Raw genomic sequence first — 18,962 nt, 5'->3', positions numbered from 1 at the left:
GGTTCGAACCTACTATCTCCCGAATACTGGATACTGGCCGCACTTAAGCGACTGCAGCTATCGAGCTCGGTAACGCACTTGTAATCCACATTAGGAATCAGTATAATGTTTTGATTTATAGGTCACGTAACGTTGTTACCTTGCGATTATTTAATCCACTTTTAATTTTCTAGGGCTGTGATGAGTTAACAAATCGTAAACACTTGTACGTGACATTTGTATGTTTGGTAAAGTCATTTCTATCTTTATTTGTGTGACTGGGGGAATCTGAACATGCTCACTTGGGTTGACGAAGCCAGTAATTCTGTATTTTATGATGTTTATATTTCAACATTCATGTTTTAATTTTGTGTTGTAAATTTTATTCGGTTGACTAACTTTTTTGTGTTATTTCACTGTCAACGGGCCGTCACGGAAAATCCTGTCTTCTATCCAATCACACTATTGAAACTTCCATAACAGGTGAGTTTGATAGCGATGACACGTTACAGACCTAACTACTGCTAATTAACGATTCGTGTGTCCTTACGTGAATCACTGGAGCTGTCAGTAGTTTATATGAAGAGAAACTCCTATAGGTGTTCCATCGCGTAATATTAGTTAATAAATTTCGCGAACGGAAGGTGTTCACCATTAGAAGTTAAAATGACTAAGTACAGTGCTCACGGAAGAAACTCTTATTCATATTGCACATCGCATAGAAAATTCCCCTAAATGATCTCACAACCATCTTTCCCAGCAAGCAGGAATTTTTCTTATGGCTCTGTACGAAGTAACTTGGGCTGTTTTGCACAAAATTTAACCAGGTAATCCTATATCTGAAATTATACTTTGTAGAATTTTTTTGAATCAGGTGCATAACCGGAAATTGATCCTTATCTCATTCTGTTTCGGGATGAAATTTGATTCACCTGGCTTGAATAGCCTATGTGCCGATAAACTTAATCTGCCATATGAGGAACCCTTTCATGGTCAGAAAATGGATGTGTGGTGCGCTGTTAGCGATGACACAATAACAATTAGTAGTGGAATATTTGTGCAAATTTCCCATTTTCTCTTCCTACTCATAGGCCACAGCTGATTGCTACAACCTCCTTACCAAATTTCACTCACGGTCATTCATTTCATCACCATTAACTCCTAAACTGAGGTTGGCTTCAGGAAGGGTACCTGGCCGTAAAATAATGCCACAGAAATTAATCTCACGTCATCCCCGACCTCATATTAAGAAACGTGACTATGGGGTAGATATATAGGAAGATTTGTGCAAAACACTTCGCAATCCATTTTCGCTGAATTAACTGAGAGGAAAAGTAGTTTTGCGCTTTTCCGTCGGGACTATAAAAAAACTTTTACTGCCAATAATTCCTTGATAGCAATTCAATAGTTAACGACAGAGTTATGAGTAAAAAATATATAGCTCACATGATTCCCCGACTTAATACCCTGTGAAAATTACCTGTAGGGAACTTTAAAAGATACAATTTACAACAAAAATCCCCACAATGCTTACTAGCACAAGTATAACAGCCACTATCGGATCTATTTAATTTTTCGAAGAGAATTAAGATGGCCAATGAACAATGAATAACTTTATAATCACATGTCAGAAATATGTGGAAAATGAAGACAGGCAGTTCCAGTAACTCACTGTGTGACATGGGCAAGTACACTGACGGAAAAAAGAATGTTAAGCACCAAGAATGAGTGGTTGAAAATGAATGAAACTAGATATGCTGAAAGTCCATGTGCCTTTATTGCACTGATTACAATATGGGATGAAAGAGGCAAGGCCATTGGCAGTTACAGGTGGAATGTTGGTGCTAGGTCAGTAGGGTGTCGTACCCTTCCAGGCCACAATGAATGCCATTATGCGGTTCGGAATGGCGTCAAACAGCCTTTGCCTCCTCTCCTGAGGTACGTTCGTCCACAGTTGTTGTAGCTGTCAATCCAGATTCCGCAGGTTGGTAGTGGGACGGAGTCCCCTTCGAATGTCATCCGACACGTGTTCAATGAGGGAGAGATCCGGGGATCTTGCTGGCCAGGGGAGGACCTCAACATGCTCTAGGCAGTCGATAGACACACGTGCTGTGTGTGGACGCACATTATCTTGTTGGAACACTGTCCCAGGGTGCTGTGCCATGAGGGGTAGGACGTGCGGACTCAGAAGGTCTGTGACGTATCGCTGTGCCGTCAAAGTCTGTCGAAGTACTATTAGAAGTGACTGTTCTTTTGTCTCCGAACTGTCACTCTCCCATCCGACTTGAAAATACGTATTTAATTTAGTTTCGTCTGTGAAGATGACCCTTTTCCAGAATTCGAAATTCCTGTTTATGTTGGTTTATGCAAATGTACGTCTCTTCTTTCTATTCACTTTGTTAACGTATGGCTTTCTACGTAAGCCAGTTGAGTTGAGAACATTCCTTGCAATATTCTCTGAACCGAGCGAGTTGGCAATGCGGTGATGGGTGCGTGGCTGTGAGCTTGCATCCGGGAGATAGTGGGTTCGAATTCCACTGTCGGCAGCCCTGAAGATGGCTTTCCTGATTTCCCATTTTCACGCCAGTAAAATGCTGGGCACTCCCCCATGGCACTACAGCCCTTGAAGGGCCTTGGTGTACCAAGTGACCGCTGCTCAGCTCGAAGGCCTACATATTACGAGGTGTCGCGTGGTCAGCACGACGAACCTCTCGGCCGTTATTCTTCGCTTTCTAGACCGGGGCCGCTATCACAGATAGCTCCTTAATTCTAATCACGTAGGCTGAGTGGACCTCAAACCAGCCCTCAGGTCCAGGTAAAAATCCCTGACCTGGCCGGGAATCGAACCCGGGGCCTCCGGGTAAGAGGCAGGCACATTACTCCTACACCACGGGGCCGGCTAAAATGCTGGGGCTATACCTTAATTAAGGCCACGGCCGCTTTCTTCCAACTCCTAGGCCTTTCCTAACCCATCGTCGCCATAAGATTTATCTGTGTCGGTGTGACGTAAAGCCGCTAGCAAAAAAAAAAAAAAAAAAAAAAAAAAAAAAAAAAAAAAAAAAAAAAAAAAAAAAAAAAAAAAAATAATATATATATATATCTCTGAAACAGTCTTCCCTAATTCATTTGCGACATGAACTTCTGGTTTCGGGGCACTCAAGTTTGGATCCTTTTTAACTTGACGGACCGCTAGCCTCTTTTCCTTCTCAGTCAAGATAGGTGGACTGACGTTTCGGGGAGCATTTTGGTACTTCAGTAAACCTGTATATTATGCTTCATACTGTTGTAATTGGTCCGCAGATTAATTCACTAATGCCTTTATAAGATTTACCTGCTTTAAGTTGACGTACGGCAATCCGGCATTCCTCCTCTGTTGTTTCCTTGTTTTACCGTCCCATTCTTCAGTACGTCTTACACAAGCGATAATACACTGCCTGAACCATGTAAGATCGGTGTCTGCCCTGGATGGACTGCGGCTAGCCTGCGGTATTTGAGTTAGTGCATGCGGACGAATACATATTGGAGGGTAGATGTCGCTGATGTTTGTTTTTAATCGGAATAGCAATTATTGCTGTCCATTGGCTTGTTCTTAACGAATATGAAAGCCGTACATTCTCAACCGTTAGCTTATATTTACGTCGGTAAGGCATATATTTTTGGACGTCATAATTAAGCGTATGACATTACGGAGATTAACAGACGAATACTTCTTGGAGCCAATGTATGTATTATTAATATTTAAAAAAAGTAATTGGCCAATTAATGAATTAAGTACAAGCCTCAATTTGTAACAATTTGATTTTTTTGCTAGTGGCAGAAATGACTATCGTACCATTTTGAAATGAAGTTGGTGTCGATATCTCCGTTATTACTAATCTCACGGAAAAAACATAGCGTAAAGGTTTACTAGTCCCTTAATAGCATTTACGAATATGGAAACAGAATATAGATATCTTCAATGGATTGTTATTTCCGGGTAGCATCTTAAGGTGAATAACCCTGTATATTAGAAAACATATAGGCTATAGAATAATGCCTTGCTGAACCCTCGTATTAATCATTACAGGATCAGATAATGAATCGCCTTCTCTAAATTATATTTTCTAGAAATTTGGCCACATTATTAGCATTCTTTTGTCTAATCTAATAATCCTAATTTTCGTCAGTAGTCTCCCATGATCTACCCTACCAAAAGCCTTCGATAGATCAATAGTGATACTGCCCATTTGACCTCCTGACACTAAAACGTTTGCAATGTCTTGCTGGAATCCTGCAAGTTCAACATTACCGAAATAACTTTTCCTAAATTTGAACAGCCTTCCATCAAACAAGTCAGTAATTTCTTAAGCGTGTCTAATATGCTCAGAAAGAATGCTTTCCCAGATCTTACAAGCAACACGTGTCAAGTTGACCAGGCTGTAATTACACGCTTTATGTTTACCATCCTTTAGCTTGTACACTGGGGCTACTATAGCAATTCTCCATTTTTTACACCTGCTTTATGTAAACAGTAATCTTAATCATTACAGGATCAGATAATTTTTCACCTTCTCTAATTCTCTGAATCATATTTTCTAGAAATTTAGCCACCTATTCAATCATTGTTTTGTTTAGTCTAATAGCCCTCAGTCTCGACAGCAATCTTCAACTTTCTACTTCAGATATGTTAGTACATCCCAACACATTGCCTTTAGTATATCCCCAGGAATTTTTACAATTCCAGCTGCTCTTTCAGCTCTCAAATTCGGTATCGTTTTGTAAGTATATTTATTATCAGAAGAAATACGAGTACTTCGCTAGTATTAGTCGCATCCTGCACCTGGATATTATTATTATCATCTTTACATACTGCTGACTAAATGTTTATGTTTTCTGTAAATCCTCACACGTACCCTCCCATTGTTCATTAACGACTCATGGAATGTCTTTCGTGGAACCTGTTTCTGGCTTAAAGTACCCATACATACATTTCAGTTTTTCACTAAAACGCATATGACTCCTAATTATGCTTGCCGTCATGTTTACCTCGGCTGACTTTTCTAATAAATTCAATTTCCTAGTAAGTTCCTTAAATCTCGTTTTTCTGCCACCATCTTTCCTGACTCTATTTCTTTCTAAACTGCACCACATTCTTAATCACTTTATTTATCCGTCCAGCACAGCGGGTCGTTGCCATTACTTACCACCTTTAAAGGTACATTGAAAGTGCTCTGCTGTAAGCACCTATCTGCTAATATCTCGAAAATTGTTCATCGGAGTAATCACATTAACGGGGTTGCAAATAGAGTTTACAGATCTATTTATATGGTTATGAGGGTATTTAGGGTTTATAGTAAGGATGTAAACGAGAGGTCCTATATGTCACCGGTAAGATCCCAATTAATTAGAGTGTGGTTCCAGTGTATGGGACCCTCACCACTTTTACTTGATTCGAGATCTGGAAAAGACTCAATGGAAAGAAACACGATTTATTCTAGGTGATTTCAGACAAAAGAGTGGGTTTAACGAAAATGTTCTAAACTTTGGGCAGGGAAGACATGGGATTAAGGAGATTATCTCAAAGGAACTAGCTCCTATGTTGTTAGGTTGCGTGCGTGTGTAGCATTTCGCCCAAAATGTGCCATCTGGGCTCATCAGTTGGTCAGGCACTCCTTTCCAACTTAAAAGCTGGTTTTGTTTCTGCGATGTTTCGGCAAGCAGACGGACTGTTCGATTAAGCGGTATGTTCGGAGCCATCAGTGGGGAGATGTCATGGAATAACATTAGTAGAGGAATAATGCAGGTTTTGAAAGTAGAAAAAGTAATAATATAAAGATAAAGTTGGAATTCAAGAGGATAAATTGGGGTAAGTACTGGTTTATAGGAAGATAAATTAGGGATTCTAAGAATTTACCAAGGGATGTGTTACATAAATTTCTGAAAGCAAAGCAATGCAGTCTCCATACAGGCAATGAAGGCCATGGGAGGGGTGAAAAGTAGAGGCTTCCACTATCCGTAACCTTGGCACTTGGTTGGGTAGAGTGGTTAGCTGTACGCCCGGCCGTCTTTGCCCCCAGGAATTAACTGGGATTTCTTTTCGAGCAGGCGGAATGTACCTCATGGCCATATGCATCTCCGGAAGTGGAAATTTCGTTTCTTAAATCTTACGACTTCCTCACGGCGAATCGAATTCATGTCTTTCAGGGTGAACCGAACAAGCCTTTACCGCCTCGACCAGGCAGCCCCTGCCACAAATTTCTAACGTCTTCGAATTCATTTAAGTGAAGGCAAGTAAACAATTGATTGGGAATCAGCCATCTGTGTGACAGCCCTAAATGCAGATCGGTATTGATTGATTGATTGATTGATCGATCGTTTGATTGATTGATTGATTGATTGATTGATTGATTGATCGATCGATCGATCGATTGATTGATTGATTGATTGATTGATTGATTGATTGATTGATTGATTGATTGATTGATTGATTGAACGATGAACATGTGTAAAAATTGCCTGCACTCACCTAGCGTCAACCCCAACTCCTTACTTCTCTGTAACAAAAAGGCATGACAGAGATATAACGCCATCTTCTTAACAAGTTAGCATATATCTCTCTGTATTAGAAGATATAGCGTTATCTCCGGAATAATTTACCTTAGCCCCTCCCTATAGTATAAGATCTGGCATTAATACTGCGCCATCTTGGAACAATTCATCTTACTCCTCTGTATAGTAGAAGACCTGTTTTCCGTGGCCTCCCATTTTCACATCAGACAAATACTGGGGCTGTTAATTAGTCAAGGTCATGGCCGCTTCCTTCTCGCTCCAAGCCCTTTCCTATCCCATCGTCGCCATAAGACCTATCTGTGTCGGTGAGACATAAATCAGATTGCAAAAAAATAAAAATAAAATAAAACTGGTACTAATTTTTCTCCATCTCCGGAACGAAACCCCTCACACCTCTCTTTAGTACTACATCTCTGGGCTATCGTAGATTTGGCACTGATATAGCGCCATCTGCAGAGCAATTTAACTTGTATCCTTCTAGACTAGAAAGATCAAGCAACAATTTCCTAGTACTGATTACTTCTTTTGCAGTAATATGAAAATTTGTCTTCCCATTTCCTTTCCAGTATTAATTTTCCGTAAACGATGTCTGTTCAACAGGTGGGTGATAAAGACGTAAACCGTTTGGCATCACGAGTGGGTCCATCCTTAGCTGATGCTATTAACATGATTATTTTATTATTGCCTGGTACACCTTTGACGTACTATGGTGATGAAATCGGAATGGAGGATGTTAATGATACACAAGATACATTATCCACGCATTCAAAGGAGGTGTCCTACTCACCTATGCAGTGGAATGCTGACAAACATGCGGGTATGTATGTAAGTAATTAATATTTTTTTTTATGGAGTCCATTATTTTTACATTTTCTGGTAGCGACACAAATTCAGATTATATCTTCTAATTTTTTATCGACTAAGGGGTTATGGTAGTAAAATAAGGAACTGGAGAACGGGTAGAAGTACGAAATTTTAATAATTGAATCACTGCGCTTCCTGATGCCTCGTCCTAGTGGTATTCGTAACTGAGTGTGTATACAGTGACTGTCTTCGTATTGTCCATTCGCTCCTTTGGCTACCTAGATAGTCCAACTTCCCTGTTCTTGAATAGTTTACATCTGGAACCTAATGGATGGTCAGATTTCTGCTGTCTATACTGTAATGTGAGTGAATTAAACTTTATTTCGATACTACTTGGGATGCCATTCCCCTAATCAAAATCTGGAAACTATATATTTCAGTACGTCTATAATTCGCTTCAAACAAAACCAAAATGACTTCCTACTTATAAATTGCTCTTCTTGGAAATCTTTCTATAATAAATTAATTGCTATGAAATGGCCACAGTTACTTTTACACTGGTGATGTAGAGGTCTTGCCAATCCTAAGATAGTCACTTTTGACTGAGAACTAAGTATTCTATCCAAATTAGGGTTCGTGGAACCGTATTTATGGGGACGCAGCGGTTCAAGCAATACCGCTCACAGACCACGTGTCACTGAAATATATGTGGACCGTATGGCTAGGCAGCGGGGTCCTCGAAAGATGAGACATGTGATGGATTGGATGTAAGATCTGCCGAGGGAAGGATTCAACTATAGCCCTCGCAGGCTTTTGCCTACTAACCGATTTATTTGATTCAGTACAATGAAATTTTGTACAGTAATTATGGTTCGTGGTTTGAGTACTTTAGTCACGCCCTAGTTCGTGAACCATGGGGAAAGGCTGAGTGGTCTAGTTTGTGGTCCTGAGAGTCGGTATACCAGTTACTATGGAATAGGAGTTGTCATCTCGGACATATTCTGAGTCATGGCCCTCTTTGTGCTCAGGCTACTAGGACTATACAATCCATCGGTGGTCCTGTTAGAGGAGAGGTTCTCACTGGAAGTATGTGTACGCAGGTAGTATCGTGCTTGACGAAATTTACCGAGCTCAGAACATAACCAAGCCGTGGACCTATGGGAGTAATGGAGTACCACTTCAATTTGACAGGCGAGGGAGTCCTTGGGAACAACTTGGCGAATTAAATGGAATTCGATGGAGAGCTATCGATATTAATGGGGTTTATGGAAGAAAGAATCTAAAACTGGCTGAGTCAGGAAAGAGGATACTTCTAAATATGTTAGGAGATAATGATATTCGGGTGAGGGGAAATAACGGGGAAGAGTTATGAGATTATAAAGTTTCCTTAAGAGGTATTAGAAAGGGAATGGCAAAGTGCCTGGTAGGACTATTCATCTGGATTAATATTGCACGCACGCAACATCGTTCCTGTTAGGCAAGTAAATTAGCGAATGATGTGGGAGGTTTTAGCTGTTGGAGAAATTAGGACGTGATTTGTCTCAGTGTATTCACCGTGTCAGGGTGCAGAAGAGGATGAATTTGACAAGTGAAGCGCTGAGTGTTGTCGTAGTCAGGGTCAACAGCAAGGATAGGGTAGTGCTAATACGCTATTTCAATGCGAAAGTTAGAAGTAGAACTGAAAGATACGAAAAGATGACGGGTAAATGTGGGGAAGATATGGAAACTATTAGGAATGGGAAGCGATTGCTGGACTTTTGTGCTGGTATGGGATTAGCTATTACGAATACGAATACATTCTTCAAGCACAAACCAATTCACCGCTGCATATCGGAGAGTAGGAGCGCTATGTCCAAAACGGACTGTATCACAACCAAATTTGAATTCAGGAAATTGGTTAAGAATACTTGGTTTTTCCGGGGAATTATTGATGATACTGTAGTGAACTAAGTATGTCTAGGACTAGGATAGAGAAAGCGAAATCTGCCCGCAGACGAATAAGGTTAAAAAATTCTCCAGGACAAGGAAATTAGACAGAAGTGCATGTATATGATTAGCGAAAAGTTTCAAACAATAGACAGTAAGAAGGTTCAGGATATAGAAAGAGAATGGCTGGCATACAGGGATGCTGTACTAGGAACAGCAAGGAAATGAATAGGAACAACTGTATATAAAGATGGGAAAAAGCGAACATCTTGGTGGAATGTGAAAGGAAGGTGTATCAGAAATGGCCCCAAACAAGGATTGATGCAGACAGTGAATTGTAACTAGGTGAAAGACAGAGCGAAACAAATAATTGTTGAATCCAAGAAGAAGCCGTGGGAATATTTTCGTGATAACCTGGAAAGGCTAGGTCAAGCGGCAGGGAAACATTTCTGGGCAGTAATGAACAATCTAAGAGTGGGAGGGTAAAAAGGAAATGAATAGTTTCTTGGGTAAATAAAGTGAATTCATAAGAGATCCCAGGGAATAACTGGTCAGGGGGAACGAATATTTTTGAAAATCTTCTCAATGTAAAGGGAAATCCTTCTGGTGACGTTGCAATGGGGAGCAATCCAATGATGTTGACGAAATTACGCTTGAGGAAGTGGAAATAATGGTTGAAAAAAATCCACTATCATAAAGCAGCAGGAATAAATAAAATTAGACCTGAAAAGGTGAAATATAGCGGGAAGGCAGGAATAAAATGACTTCATAGACAAATAAGTTTATGAGGGAATGTTAGTATGGTACCATCTGTTTGAACGAAAGCAGTAATTGTGCCTATCTATAAGCAAGGGAAGCGCAAGAATTGTAACAACTATCGAGGTATTTCATTGATCAGTATACCAGGCCAGGTTTTCACTCGTATTTTGGAGGCGAGGGTGCGATCAGTGGTTGAAAGTAAGTTGGATGAAATCCAGTGCGATTTCAGGCCACGTGGGGGCTGTCGGGATCAGATTTTCATTATGTGAAAGGTAATAAAAAGTGCTACGAGAGGAATATGTTTATGTTTCGTAGATCTAGAGAAGGCATATGACAGTGTACTGAGGGAAAATGTGTTAGCTGTATTGGGGGTTTATGGAATTAAGGACGATTATGAAAAGCAATCAAGTTGGGCTACAGTGAGAATTGGTGGTGGAATGAGTTCTTGGTTCAGAATACATTTTTTTTTTGCTAGGGGCTTTACGTCGCGCCGACACAGATAGGTCTTATGGCGACGAGGTTCAGAATACTTACAGGGGTTATATAAGTCTGTAATATTTCACCTTTGTTGTTCATATTTTATATGGGCCATCTACTGAACGTTTTAAAATGGCAAGGAGGGATTCAGTTTGGTGGGAATGGAGTAAACAGTTTGGCCTATGCTAACGACTTCGTCTTAATGGCAGATTGTTCTGAAAGCCTGCAACCTGAACCTGAAAATAGGCTCAATGAATATGGTATGAAAATTAACCTTTCCAAGACTAAAGTGATGTCAGTAGTTAAGAAACCTAAGAGAATTGAATGTCAAGTTGGGAACGCAAAGCTGGAACAGGTAGACAGTTTTAAGTGTTTTGGGTGTGTATTCTCCCAGGTTGGTTGTTTAGTAAGCGAGATTGAATCAAGGTACAGCAAAGCTAATACAATGAGCGATCAACAGTATTTTATAGAAAGAAGTCAGCTCCCGGACGAAACTACAATTATACCGGTCTGTTTTCGCACCAACTTTGCTTTAAGGGAGTGAAATCTGGATGGTTTCAGGATATCTTATTCATAAGATAGAAATAACAAACATGAACTAGCGAGAATGATGGCTGCTATGAACGGGTGGGAACAATGGCAGGAAGGTACTCGGAATGAGGAGATAAAGGCTTAACTTAGGAATGAACTCGATGGATGAAGCTGTACGCATAAGCAGGTTTTGGTGGTGAAGTCATGTGAAGCGAATGGAGGAGAATAAAGGACTCGGTCATGGGGGAGACCAAGACGACAATGGTTAGACTCTGTTTCTAATGATTGAAAGATAAGAGGAATAGAAGTAAACGAGACTACAGAGCTAGTGACAAACAGAGGCGTTTAGTAAACTCACAGATGCTCGCAGACTGAATGCTGTAAGGCATTGCAGCCTATGATGAAAATGTATGTATTATTATATTACGGAATAAGGTATGTTCAAGAGTCAAGTAGGAATTTCCAATACTGGAAGCAGTGGGCTTCCTCCCGCATTGTTCAACAGTAGTCCGATATGCAAATATATGCGTTGTTTAAATGTTTAATATATCTTTTGTTTTAATATAATATAGTTGAATATTGTTTTGTGTTATATGTGCTAGTTCACCTGGTGGGATGAGGGTTGCATCGTTCACGAGAAAGACGAGAAATGTGTCTTTCAACAGTTACGTGGAGCGTAGTCCTGAGAGTCACTCTCCCTACAACAGAAATGAGTTCAGGTTAACTCCTGAAAGCAAAGGCTGTCAGGCATACAGCTAACTATGTTGTTCCACTCAGGGTTGAAATTACGGGCAGTGAAATTTTTACTTTGCACTTGTCTAGGTGCTTTCGTGATCTGAAAAGGATATAACTTAGGCCTAAATTTTGGATTATTTGTTCATAAGGGCAGTGCTTTCCCGTCTGAGCCACTCAGCCCAGCGGCATTCTGTTTCGTTAGGGATTATAAATAAATGTAGTGTTGCGAAAGAGTTATGCCATTCTTTCGTTGATTATAATTTATAAACAAATGCTGGGGCTGTGCCTTAATTAAGGCCACGGCCGCTTCCTTCCCACTCCTAGCCCTCTCCTGTCCCATCGTCGCCATAAGACCTCTCTGTGTCGGTGCGACGTAAAGCAACTAGAAAAAAAAAGATGTTGGTTGAACCACTTGGTTAATTTGTCTTACAGTATATGGTCAGTAAGCGGGAATGGAATCCTTTCTCTGTCAGCCATTTTAAAATTGTCAGACTTTCTTACGTGCCCACAGGTTTCTCCAGCGCTAATCACACATGGATTCCTGTCAACGGCAACTACCCCACTGTTAATGTTGAGATGGAGGAGCGAGCCGATTGGAGTCACATGAAGTTGTATCGGGCTCTGGTCGAATCGCGCAGCACTGAGGCTGTTATGAACGGTGAAACGGAGTTGAAGTTACTGGGAGACCATGTATTCACGTATACCAGGTGAGTACAGCCCCGTTCTAGCCCTAAACTTCAATGAGCAGCTATTTAACACACATCAATAAAATGATCAACTTTGGAGTGTTGTGATGTTGCAAACAATAATCCATAGAGATTATTTAATTTCTCTAGTGGTTTAACGTCGCAGGAATGCGAAAGGATCAGAACTGGAAAGGTTGCTACCATATTCTCAGTTGAGGTACAGCCCTAGCATTTGGCTGGTGTGAAAATCAGAAACCACGGAATACTGGAGGTCATAGCAGCTAAGCGGGCGGGAGGACTGTGGGTACTGTGCGAAGAGAGAAGAGTACGAGGGTCATTCCATAAGTCACGACAACTGTGTTGTATTGTACCCTTTCTTACCGATAGTCAACATCGGCCTCTGGCTCTTGCAAATGTAGAATCTTCTATTCTCAGGGGGTTCCGTGCTCTTCGGTCACTTGTTGACATAATCGACGGGTAGCTTAATGAAATCTAATTACTACTTGAAATAAAATTTAAGAAGTAGGCTAAAATGGAATTAAAGGGAGAATTCACTCATTGAAAAATGACAAAACATCAGGAGACATCAAATTAATGCAGAACTATAAAAAATGCAGGAGAAAATGTAATCACAAAACTCAAAGAAATTATGCATTAAATCTGGCGAAATGAAAAAATCCCTGCAGAATGGAAGATGGCGAGTACACAGTACAAAAAAGGAAGCAAGACAGACTCCAACAATTATCGTGGAATTTTACTGCTGTCAATAGCCTTTAAAATTCTATCCCAAGCTCGCTTGAAACGTGCAGAATCTCAACTGGATCCAGAAATCGGCGAATATCAAGGTGGATTCAGAAAAGGATGATCATGCGTAGAGCAAATTTTAAATCTAAAAACTCTATGAAATATTTCCAGTTCATCAAACAAGAATGATGTCATTACATTCGTCGACTTCAGAAAGGCATACGATAGTAGGAAAGCTGATCAATAAAGACTGAGACTGGTTTATTTCAGAGATGTTTATTACTCCATTTCAATGTTTACAATATCGTTTTCAAGGTAGTCCCCTCCTACTTCAAAGCACTGTTTTTACAGCGTCTCTGCCAGTCCTTGAACACATGCTGCAGACTATTCTTTGTCAGGTTCTTGAGAATCGCTCTCTTTATCGCTTCAGATTTCTCAAATCGAATTTGCCTTTAGTGATGGGAATAAAGAAAAATCACGGAGTGTAAGATCAGGGCTATAAGGTGGATGCGGTACACAGGTAATGTTGAATCGAGCCAGAAACTGCATGACTTAATTGGCGACGTGAGACCGTGTATTGTCATGATGAAGTCGCCACCCAGTCCGAGAAAGCTCTGGTCGTTCCTTTGCAATGTGCTTCCTCATTGTAGCCAATACTGACGTGTAGTATGCTGCTGTAACAGTAGTGTGAGGGGAAGTGCATGCTGGTAAATCATTGTCTGGTATGCGAAATGCACGAAGCGTCTACAAAATAGAGCATTACTGCCAACCTACCGAGTAGTATAAGTGAACAGTTCGGCAGCAACCTCCCCCTCAGGCGCTCGGGAGAGCCCCCACCTCATTGACTGCGCTGGTTAAGAGAGCGAGCCTAACCTCACATCCGCCATCTTGGAGGGGCTTAACCTAACTTTTAACGCGTAAGAGAGCAAGCCTAACCTAATGGAGGGGCCAAACCTCCGTTTTACGGCCGGATGCCTTTCCTGACGCCTAAGAGAGCGAACTTATCCTCACATCCACCATCTTGGGGGCTTAACCTAAGTTTTCACGCACAAGAAACCAAGCCCAACCTCATGGAAGGGCCTAACCACAGTTTTACGGCCGGATGCCCTTCCTGACGCTATCTTGAGTAGTAGGGGAATGGGTATTCTCGAGACGTTATTTGAGTAGTAGGGCAATGGAGATTAGCATAAGAGAGCACACTTAACCTCATGGAGGTGCCTAACCTCAGTTTTACGGCCGAATGCCCTTCCCGACGCCAATTTCACAAGATGGCGGCTATATACAGCTCCTTATGAGATGGCTTAAGGGCTCTTGCGCAAGATGGCGGCCGCAAGATGGCTGCTATACATAGGCTCTTATGAGACGCTCTATGGACGCTTGCGCAAGATGATGGCTATCTAATTCTACAAGATGGGGGCTATACACAGCTTCTTATGAGACGGCTCAAGGGAGCTTGCGCAAGATGGCAGCTATGTATTTGAACAAGATGGCTGCTATACATAGGCTGTTATGAGAACCCCTAGGGACGCTTGCGCAAGATGGTGGCTGCTCTTATGAAGGAAGCTAGATTATAGGCTACTGCACAAGATGGCGGCTGCTGTTATGAATATCCTTATGCATGCGGTGGAGGGCGATTTGAAATTCCACGTGCTCTTGTTTGTAAACAAAGCCACGTGATTCTTGACAGCGGCCATCTTTAATCAACAGAGCATCGTGCTGCCATCTTTATCCACTACCTTAGGTACGTGGTAGCGGGCAATTTGAAAAAATTCCACGTGCTTTCTTGACAGCGGCTATCTTTAATCAACAGAACATCGTGCTACCATCTTCAGCTACTACCTTTGAAATGTGGTGGCGGGCAATTTGAAAAATCCACGTGCTTTTTTGACAGCTGACAGTCGCTATCTTTAACTACATGCACATGGCTTACTACTACTATCTTGACTGAAGTAAACTTTATAGCGTGGAATTTAACAGGACAAGCAAGCAAGCTGCGCTGCTTACGATCATAGTTATAAAGCAAGCTGCCCTTCTCAGCATACTTACCGAGCTGCCCTTCTCAACATACTATTATCTTAGTTTTTTAAACCAAGATGCTGTTAGAGATGCCGGCTATGGGTGATTGCACAAGATGGTGGCGACGGCTTAGGGGCCGAAAGCGCAAGATTGTGGCTATACACAGGCTCTTATGGAGAAAGCTAGCTTAGAGGCTACTGCACAAGATGGCGGCTGCTGTTATGAAGAAAGCTAGCTTAGAGTCTATTACACAAGATGGCGGCAATACATTGGCTGTTATGGCCTTCGTCTCTGTTAAGGCTTATCTCTATCGAACAAGTTCAAACACGCATCGCGAAGGCTAGTGTGAGCACGTGTTTTTAACCTGCAGCGATGACGTCGTCATAGTTGTGCATGTTTAGACTTGATCGTGTTCTCAATAATGAGTAGGTGTAAGGAGGCAAAGGAATGCAGTAAATACAACATTTTGAATGCAATAAAGTAGGTATTTACAATGTACTACAATAGTGTTCGTTTTGCTGCTGACAAGGTTGCTATGCTTCTTAACAACGTTTTGCAAAGAGGTAGCATGCTTCCGAAATTGTAATGTCTCCTGCAACATTCAAATTAAACAAAACATTTAGAAATATATTATACTAAGTATGTTATGCTTTACAAAAGAGATAATGCACTTTTCACCTTGTTGTTATTCATGTGGTTTATTCCTTTTCTGAATCATCGTCATCAGGTACTGGAAAACGTTCATCCATACACTGTGTACAGTGTTCAATCCTCGGATTTGGTTCATCCCAAACATCATCACCATTTTCCCCTCGATGCTTGTAATGACGCTGACAGGTTCTGCATAAAGCTACATCGATTGACATCTTACTGTGTAGAGGAAGGATGTCCCAAAAACCATGTACGTAAGGGGCCGCGTACGTAGATAATAGTCCTGGCGGTAAGTATTGAATGAGATGTTCTGGCATTTCTAATGAGGTTCTATGTTTATAGAACATCTTAATAGCCTCACTTACCCGTGTGAGATAAATAAGATGTTGCGTATGAGCACGCAAAAAGCATGCACATTTACAGTTTTGTTTGTTGTACTCTTTCTGTTCCATAGCGTACGATGTCGAAGCACACACTAATGTTGCAGCTGTGTTAGCAGGAATGTTTTCAGATGTTTCAAATTCTAAACGAGATTCTTTTATAGATTCTTCATGATAAGAGCAGTCTATAGCTACAATCGGTGCTTTATTTTTAAATTATTGAGGCGAAAATAGCAGACGATTTTCTTTCTGATAATATGATGATTGGAATTTACAAAACATGTCATAGAGCATCCCAGATTTATTTTTCTCTCAAAGTTAATGTCTATGTTTTCGTAGGGATACGCAATTCCGATGAGATATAGTCTAACATGTCTTTATTTACAGTGATCAAACAGTGAGCTATCTTTTTCGTGATTGAATTTACGATTGGTTTGAAATCCAAAAATAATATACAGGGGCGTCTCAGTAAAACGTGATTTTTAACAGGCCAGCTATGCTAATATGTAGGTGGTAACACAGGATACTCATGCAGCTCCCAACTTCGAAAACGTATAGGTAATGGTGCATCATTTTCTACAATCTTCAGCAATCGAAGTTTTTCACGATCGGATAAGGTTACATGCGGAATCCTCCACAAAATACGATGAAGTGTAATTTTCGATTCCACTGGTTTTTCTGCTGCTTTGAGAGAATTGTAATCACTTCGATCACGGATCAGAATAAGCTCTTGTTTTGCGTTGATTATAATACGTGTAAAGTCTTCTGCGAAGCCAAAAATATGTTTCAGTGATAACATACCCGTAAAAGTTCCATCTTCATTAATCATCCAGTTGTTAGTAGCTTTTGCACACCATCCTGCCATCCGCAAAAGATTACTTTCTTCATCACAAAAAGAAGGGTAGAGTTTCATCGCACTTGTAATACCAACATTCTTCGTTCTATCTATTTCGACATTGTTTACTTCATATCGCGCTTCAGAAAAGAGAAAAGCTAGAGCATGTTTGTTTAGTTGTGATGTGTTTGGTCCGATTCCGTCTGACTTATCTAGTCGTCCTTCAACATAGAAATAGCTTTCATGTGGTAAGGGGTATACATCTTGCTGATTAATAATAAAGTGAATTTCATCATTGTTATTTAATCCAAACGTAAAAGGTTGATAGGAATGAAGCTCACTTCATACTATACCTTCACAAGTTTCTACTGTATTCATAATGTCTAGTTCCTCCATTTTATTGCTGTAGCGCCTAACCTAAATCTTGGAATATCTGTTTATGGTTATCTGTTAACTCGATGAGTCTTCGCAAATATGTAGTACGTCTTCGGAATGTACGCCGTGTTTTATAGTTGTTTTTCATACTGGCTTGAGATGAAGTTTGTAACCTACGTACGCGTGCCGATCTAAATGAATAAGCTACTTATGTTTGTTTACAAGCCTAAGAATAATGTTACTAATGTGTTTTACAGACACAGGATGATAAAGAACTACTGCTGGTTTCTCACGAATAGTATATCCATGTTCCTCTGCAATAATAAAGTCGTGCAGGACGTTCGAAGATTGTAGATTACTATTCAAGTCTGTAATGATATTACAAGTAATGTTCACAGGATAATCATCGAAGAGTGAAGATTCGTAGCGTACGTTCGGTAGGAGCTCCCTTGATGAAAATCCGAGCAATGGTCTAATCGAATCAGGTTGTGATTTGAATACAATATTAAATGATGATTCAATAACACATTTATGTGTAATATTGCTTACAGTGATTGAGAACCTGTAATTATGATTACTAAAACTCTCTTCTCCAAAGTGATCAATTAACGTACTTTCAATATAGTCATGAATATCTTCTACTGAGTAACTGCCTGAGTGTAGCGTTAGCACATACTTATCGTAATAGAACTTGTTTACACCATCACGCACATTATAGATTTTATTGTAGCTATCAAACGATACTAGTCCAAGACGATGTAGCTGATAGTCAAGTTCGATCGGTGGATTAAAATAGACGGTTGTTTCAGGTCCTTCTCCACGTACAGCAAACGTTATTTCACCGATAGTCATCACATGCATACTAACGCTCTTTCTCTACTGTCTGGGTGTGATATAAGAACATAAGACATAATCGTTCGCACATGCGTGTATTAATTTTTTCACACGGTTTTTATTATAAACAATGTTTGCACTGCTTCCGAAATAACGTATGAGCTCAAAGGGAGGAGGTAAGTCTTCATAGCTATCGAAATACCATACTTTAGATATACGTTTTAAATAAGCAACGTAATGAGTTCCAGGTCCGCGACTCTTGTCCAAATTAATTACGGCACTTTCAGGTTCACGTGGGCACGCTGGTACTTATCGCGCATATACACCTCTCGAAAATAACGAAATCCTAGTTGTTTAGCAAACGTAAAAACTTCTTCATGCGCCAGAGCTCGATGTGGCAGTGCATTCAGTAGACTTTTTTGAAGAAATGTAGATGCCAAGCCCTTTTTTGTATGGTACTAGCTTCATGTGTACACCTTTGCCTACCGGGCGAGTTGGCCGTGCGCGTAGAGGCGCTCGGCTGTGAGCTTGCATCCGGGAGATAGTAGGTTCGAATCCCACTATCGGCAGCCCTGAAAATGGTTTTCCGTGGTGTCCCATTTTCACACCAGGCAAATGCTGGGGCTGTACCTTAATTAAGGCCACGTCCGCTTCCTTCCAACTCCCAAGCCTTTCCTATCC

General features: G+C 40.7%; 1 protein-coding gene across 2 annotated transcripts in view; it reads left to right on the top strand.

Moving 5' to 3' along the window:
- LOC136862942 (amino acid transporter heavy chain SLC3A1) overlaps window positions 1–18,962 on the top strand; it is a 148,124-nt gene that overhangs the window by 80,732 nt on the left and 48,430 nt on the right. For both annotated transcript variants that reach the window (XM_067139233.2, XM_067139232.2), the window contains exons 7-8: window positions 7,129–7,345; window positions 12,272–12,467. In XM_067139233.2, the coding sequence (XP_066995334.2) occupies window positions 7,129–7,345; window positions 12,272–12,467 (413 nt within the window). The remainder of the gene's footprint in view (window positions 1–7,128; window positions 7,346–12,271; window positions 12,468–18,962) is intronic.

The sequence above is a fragment of the Anabrus simplex genome, chromosome 2 (genome assembly GCF_040414725.1).
Source record: "Anabrus simplex isolate iqAnaSimp1 chromosome 2, ASM4041472v1, whole genome shotgun sequence".
Classification (NCBI taxonomy): domain Eukaryota; kingdom Metazoa; phylum Arthropoda; class Insecta; order Orthoptera; family Tettigoniidae; genus Anabrus; species Anabrus simplex.
The sequence above is the reverse complement of the archived record's forward strand: the minus strand, read 5'-3'. Positions and strand labels throughout refer to the sequence as shown.